This window comes from Centropristis striata, chromosome 21 (genome assembly GCF_030273125.1).
Source record: "Centropristis striata isolate RG_2023a ecotype Rhode Island chromosome 21, C.striata_1.0, whole genome shotgun sequence".
In the NCBI taxonomy this organism is placed as follows: Eukaryota; Metazoa; Chordata; class Actinopteri; order Perciformes; family Serranidae; genus Centropristis; species Centropristis striata.
Window position 1 is genome coordinate 510,767 of NC_081537.1, and position 6,000 is coordinate 516,766.

Genomic DNA, 6,000 nt, shown 5'->3' on the forward strand with positions numbered 1-6,000 from the left:
CTGAATTGATTTTTTATTTATCAAAATGGTGTTATAATTGATTTTACTGTTGCCTTTTATCAAGTCTACAGAGGGATGACAAGGACATGCAAGTAATTACTTCTTTATCTTAACTGTGTTTCATTTATTTCTTTTTTTAAAATCTAGATTTAACAATCTTACATTTTTCTGTCTATCTGATGTGATGAAGGAAACAAAACAAATTAGTTTGATTGAAGAACTTCTTGACATTTTGGGAACACATTTTTGGTTTTTAGTTGAGTTTTACATGAAAAGAACACCACTCTGATCTTCTGGTGAATATTCAGCTACAACCAGTAAACTAAGCTCAGCTCAGACAGGAAACCAGTAAACAGCTGGCTGTGTTCAAAGGTGACTAAATCTCCTTAGCAACAGCTCTACAGCTCACATATTAACAGGTTAGGGCTGTCAGAACTGCTCCGAAATGAATGATGTTCAGATATTCGCTCTAAAAAAGAAAGAAGGTTCAAACCGCTCGGATATATGTGCAATTCAGGTTCATCTCAAAAAATTAGAATATCGTGAAAAAGTTCAATATTTGTTGTCAATCATTTCAGAAAGTGAAACTTATGCATAGAGTGAAATATTTCAAACCTGAGAAAGAAAGAAAGAAAGAAAGAAAGAAAGAAAGACAGAAAGAAAGAAAGAAAGAAAGAAAGAACAAGTGAAAGAAAGAAAGAACGTAAGAGAAAGAAAGAAAGAAAGAACGAAAGAGAAAGAAAAAGAAAAAGAACAAGTGAAAGAAAGAAAGACAGAACGAAAGAAAGAAAGAAAGAACGAAAGAGAAAGAAAGAAAGAACAAGTGAAAGAAAGAAAGAACGTAAGAGAAAGAAAGAAAGAAAGAAAGAACGAAAGAGAAAGAAAGAAAGAAAGAACGAAAGAGAAAGAAAGAAAGAACAAGTGAAAGAAAGAAAGAAAGAACGAAAGAGAAAGGAAGAAAGAACGTAAAAGAAACAAAGAAAGAAAGAAAGAAAGAAAAAATGAAAGAGAAAGAAAGAAAGAAAGAAAGAACGAAAGAGAAAGAAAGAAAGAAAGAACGAAAGAGAAAGAAAGAAAGAACAAGTGAAAGAAAGAAAGAAAGAACGAAAGAGAAAGAAAGAAAGAAAGAAAGAAAGAAAGAAACAACGAACGAACGACGAACAAAAAACGAAAGAAAGAGAAAGAAAGTGAAACTCGTACATTATATAGATTCATTACACACTGCCAATGGTGTTACTGGGCTGGACTGGCCAGCAAACTCCCCATAGGAGTCTATGGGCTGTTGTCAAGAGGAAGGTGAGAGACACCAGGTGAGCTGAAGGCTGCTATAAAAGCAACATGGTGCTGTAGGCTGATCTCCTCCATAAAACGCTGTATTAATGCAGTAAGAGGAGTAAATGACAGATAGAGCTGAGTGTCGTCTGCATAGCAGTGACAGGAAAAGCCATGTGAGCGGATAACCTGTCCCAGAGAGGTGGTGTAGGTAGAGAATAGCAGGGGTCCCAGCACTGAGCCCTGGGGGACCCCTGTTGACAACTGTCCACATCAGGATACACTGAATGAGCGTCAGGTAGGAATCAAACCAGGAAAGAGATTTTTAGAGAGAGTAGAGAGGAGGAGGATGGTCCAGCAGAATGAGAACTGAGGACTTTGTTGCTGCTTTTGCTTCTTTTAAGGCTTCTGTCGTTGACTCTATGGAGTCTTATAGGGCTATTTTGTCCATTTTTGAGTCTTTTCTGTGTCTTTTTTTGGTCATTTTGTGTCTGTTGTGTCTTTTTCAGTTATTTTGTGTCTTCTGTGGGGTTTTTTTGGTCATTTTGTCTTCCCATTTTGTCTTTTTTCGTCATTGTGTGTCTTTTGTTTTAGTAATTTTCTAGTCTTTTTCTGTCTTTTTTGTCTTTTTTGTAATTTTGTCTGTCGTGTCTTTTTTTAGTTATTTTGTCTCTTTTTTGTAATTTTGTCTGTCGTGTCTTTTTTTAGTTATTTTGTGTCTTTTTTGTAATTTTGTCTGTCGTGTCTTTTTTTAGTTATTTTGGTCATCTTTTTTTAGTCTTTTTTGGTCATTGTGTCTTTTTTGAAGTAATCTTGTGCTTTTGTGGTCTTTTTTGTCATTTTGTGTCTTTTTGTGATTTTGTGTCTTTTTGTGTAATTTTGTGTCTTTTTGTGTCTTTTTTGTCATTTTGTTTCATTTTGTGTCTTTTTTAGTCCTTTAGTCCAACATAAAATGTGATTTTGAATCTTTTTTTAACTTTAAAAACACTATCATGCTCAATAAAGATTTTTAAATGTTACAAATGTGACCAAAGGTGTCAAATCTAACATATAAGAGGGTTCCATCCAGTTCTAGCGATCTGACCGTCTAAAGGGGGGCAAGGAACTGATCACACGTCATGTGACTCAGCACCACAAGTGACAAAAAGTCATTGTTTATGTTTCTTTATTTTGTTAATATTTATTATTTTCAAGACAGAACACAAAGGGACAATGGGCATCGAAAATTATTATATATTTTTTTTTTCTCCCTCTGTGGTTATTGGTGGCGTCCCTCCAGCAGATGTTACAACAGTGTCTTCCTTTAAAAACAGACTAAAAACACATCTTTTTTCTCAAGATTTTACTTAGGTAAAGGGTAAATGGCTCTTTTAAAAGCAACAATGATAATACCACTACCTCTTACCCTACTCTACCCTCGTTTTTTATGCTGTCTTACATGTGTTTTTATGTTTTTATGCATGTCACATTATTTTATGGTTTATTTTATATACAGTACAGGCCAAAAGCTTGGACACACCTTCTCATTCAATGCGTTTCCTTTATTTTCATGACTATTTACATTGTAAATTCATCAAAACTATGAATGAACACATGTGGAATTATGTACTCAACAAAAAAGTGTGAAATAACTGAAAACATGTCTAATATTCTAGTAAGCAAAGGGTGGTTACTTTGAGGAATCTAAAATACAAGACATGTTTTCAGTTATTTCACACTTTTTTGTGAAGAAGATAATTCCATATGTGTTCTGTCATAGTTTTGATGCCTTCAGTGAGAATCTACAATGTACAAATAGTGTAAATGAAAATAAAGAAAATGCATTGAATGAGAAGGTGTGTGTCCAAAAATGTTAATGCAATGTTTAGTGTATGTATATTGTATATTTCTGTCATGTACTATGGTTTTTACTTTAAGCACATTAAGTTTACGCCTGCCGTATGAAATGAGCTGTATAAATAAATTTGACTTGACTTGACTGTTCATCCTCTCATTATCCTGTTATTCTCATTCCTCCCCCCCCTCCCCCCCCTCAGGTAACACCCAGGAAGTGACTCTGACGAAGAGCGACCATGGTCTGGGCTTCAGCTTCCTCATGTGTGAGCTGGATCCTCCCGTCTGGGAGTTTGGTAGCCTGATCCGGATCAAGCAGCTGTTCCCGGGTCAGCCGGCCCAGCAGAGCGGCCGGATCCAGGAGGGGGACGTCCTGCTGGCGGTCAACGGACAGTCCCTCAGAGAGCTCTCCTACCCGGTACGTCCCGTTAAATATCTTTATTATAATATATATGGTAACGCTTTGTGTTCAGGAACACATATTCATCATAATTAGTTGTTTATTAGCATGCAGATAAGTAACATATTGTCTCTTAATGAGTCATAATTCAGTAGTTATTAATGCCTTATTCTGCATGGCCTTTGAAGAGTTTTCCCTCAATAACCTCAGAATTATTGATTATTAGTATTAAGGAAGGAAGTTGTTGTATTTGTACATATATTTATACTTTAGTCAGCTTTAGACTTCAGGACTTGTCGTGTGTTGTTGCTGTTATATTTCTCTCTTCTGTCTGTAGAGAGTTCTGAAGCTGTTCAAGACTTCACCACCTGAAGTTAGACTGACTCTCAGTCGGCCTGCACCAGGTACACACACACACACACACACACACACACACACAAAGGGCTGCACAATTATGGCCAAAATAATACACACTGTACTGCTACAGAGCTAACTGTTAGCCTGTTTGCTGCTTCGACTCATTCTTGCTCTTCTTAAGGAGCCTCCGGCCCCCGCGGCTCGTTAAGAAGAGCCTCCGGCCCCCGCGGCTCGTTAAGAAGAGCATCTGGCCCCCTGTGGCTCGTTAAGAAGAGCATCCGGCCCCCTGCGGCTGGTTATGAAGAGCCTCCGGCCCCCGCGGCTCGTTAAGAAGAGCCTCCGGCCCCAGCAGCTCCAGCCTCTGGCCCCCGAGGCTCGTTAAGAAGAGCCTCCGGCCCCCGCGGCTCCTTAAGAAGAGCCTCCGGCCCCGCGGCTCGTTAAGAAGAGCCTCCGGCCCCCGCGGCTCGTTAAGAATTAAAATGCTCGTTTAAAATGGAAATATCACCGACGATCAGGTTAATTTAATCATGGCGGCCAAAATCGTGATCACGATTAAAATTTGATTAATTGTGCAGCCCTACACACACACACACACACACACACACACACACACCATCATCATCATCACAAATGCATATTCACACTTTGACCCAGTTGTCTGGTTTCTTTAGGGGTCCTTCCTTCCATTGATCAGTTTACAGGGACATGAGTGATGTCACAGAGTCACGCAGCATCACGGGACGTTCCCCAGCAGCAACACGTCCTGATCAATCACTAATCAATCAGGAGAAACCTAAAGATATCAGTGTTCTGACTCTGACTCTTCTGAAAGGTTTGTGATGTTCCTCACTAGTCGTGTTTCTATAAAATCCACTTTTGAGTCGAAATGTTGCATAAGTCGCTTGTTTTTGAATTATGCCAATTACTTTTTTAATCATCATTTATAAACCGTATACAGGCCGTTTAGAATGTAAATACATCATTTATTAATGTTTAACTAACTAAATTATTTATAAATGACTAATAGATGGTATATTAATGTAAGTTTATAGTTACTTTACCATTAACAAACAATTAAATTATAATTAATAGTTTTAGTTGCACTCGTTATAACATTTTAACACCATATTAAGACTGTTAATGATTTCAAAATTATTCATATACATTTAAAAGTCAAGTCAAAGTTTATTTATAGACATTTAAAAACAACCTCAGTTGACCAAAGTGCTCTACAGTTATTAAAATACAATAAAAATCACACACAAATATGGTTATAAATAAAAACAATGAAAACAATAAGTATAAAATACTAAAAAAAAACAGTAAAACAATAAAATAGTAATAAAAACTCAATCCAAAAACAGAGTTAGAGATAAAAAAGAAAAGGGTAAAAAAGAAAAAAAAGAAATTGGTTTAAAAAACATTAAAAGATTAAATATGTATATCACTTTGTAAATGGTTAATAACTGGTTTATAAACCATCTATAAACATCAATTTGATGTTTTTTGTAAAGTGTTACCTTTTTAAAAAAATAAAGTTTGTCATTATAATGGCTCACAGGATTTAAAACACATTAACAGAAATATGTTTCTATTGTTGTTTTGTGTTGATACCATAACTTTATGATATAATATATTATTTTATATTTTATATATGTTTCAGCCGACTGAAGACTCGCTGACGGAGGTCGGAGGTCAATGTGGACGGATTTATGGAAGCGATTGTTAAAAAAATGTGAGTAGGAATCATAATTAAACATGTTTAATACATATAATAGATGCCTGCTGTTGTTTTATTTGTATTTTATTGCAGGAGTTTATAAACATTTACATTTGTTTACATATCATGTTAACAATAAGGTAAATGAGTAAATAAAATAATAAGGTTGTAAAAAAAGGAACAGAAAAGGAAAGATATATATATGTATATATATATATATATATATATATATATATGTGCTGCACAAAAATATGTTGCACAAAAAGATAGACACAATAAATAGATAACACAATAAAAAAATAATAAAATAATAAAGAGAATACATAAACATGATAAAATAAATAAAGTACCCTTTCAGGGCGCTGTACTGTAATTAAAAAATAAAATAAAATAAAATAAAATAATTTAATCAGGATTC

The 6,000-nt window shown here is 35.2% G+C and overlaps 1 protein-coding gene across 1 annotated transcript in view; it reads left to right on the forward strand.

The window, feature by feature from the left end:
* frmpd2 (FERM and PDZ domain containing 2) overlaps positions 1–5,598 on the forward strand; it is a 38,071-nt gene extending 32,473 nt beyond the window's left edge. Inside the window, exons 25-28 of the mRNA XM_059325031.1 lie at positions 3,309–3,523; positions 3,843–3,909; positions 4,534–4,694; positions 5,526–5,598. Coding sequence (XP_059181014.1) covers positions 3,309–3,523; positions 3,843–3,909; positions 4,534–4,571 — 320 coding nt within the window. The 3' untranslated portion in view covers positions 4,572–4,694; positions 5,526–5,598. The remainder of the gene's footprint in view (positions 1–3,308; positions 3,524–3,842; positions 3,910–4,533; positions 4,695–5,525) is intronic.
* Positions 5,599–6,000: the final 402 nt, after the last annotated feature.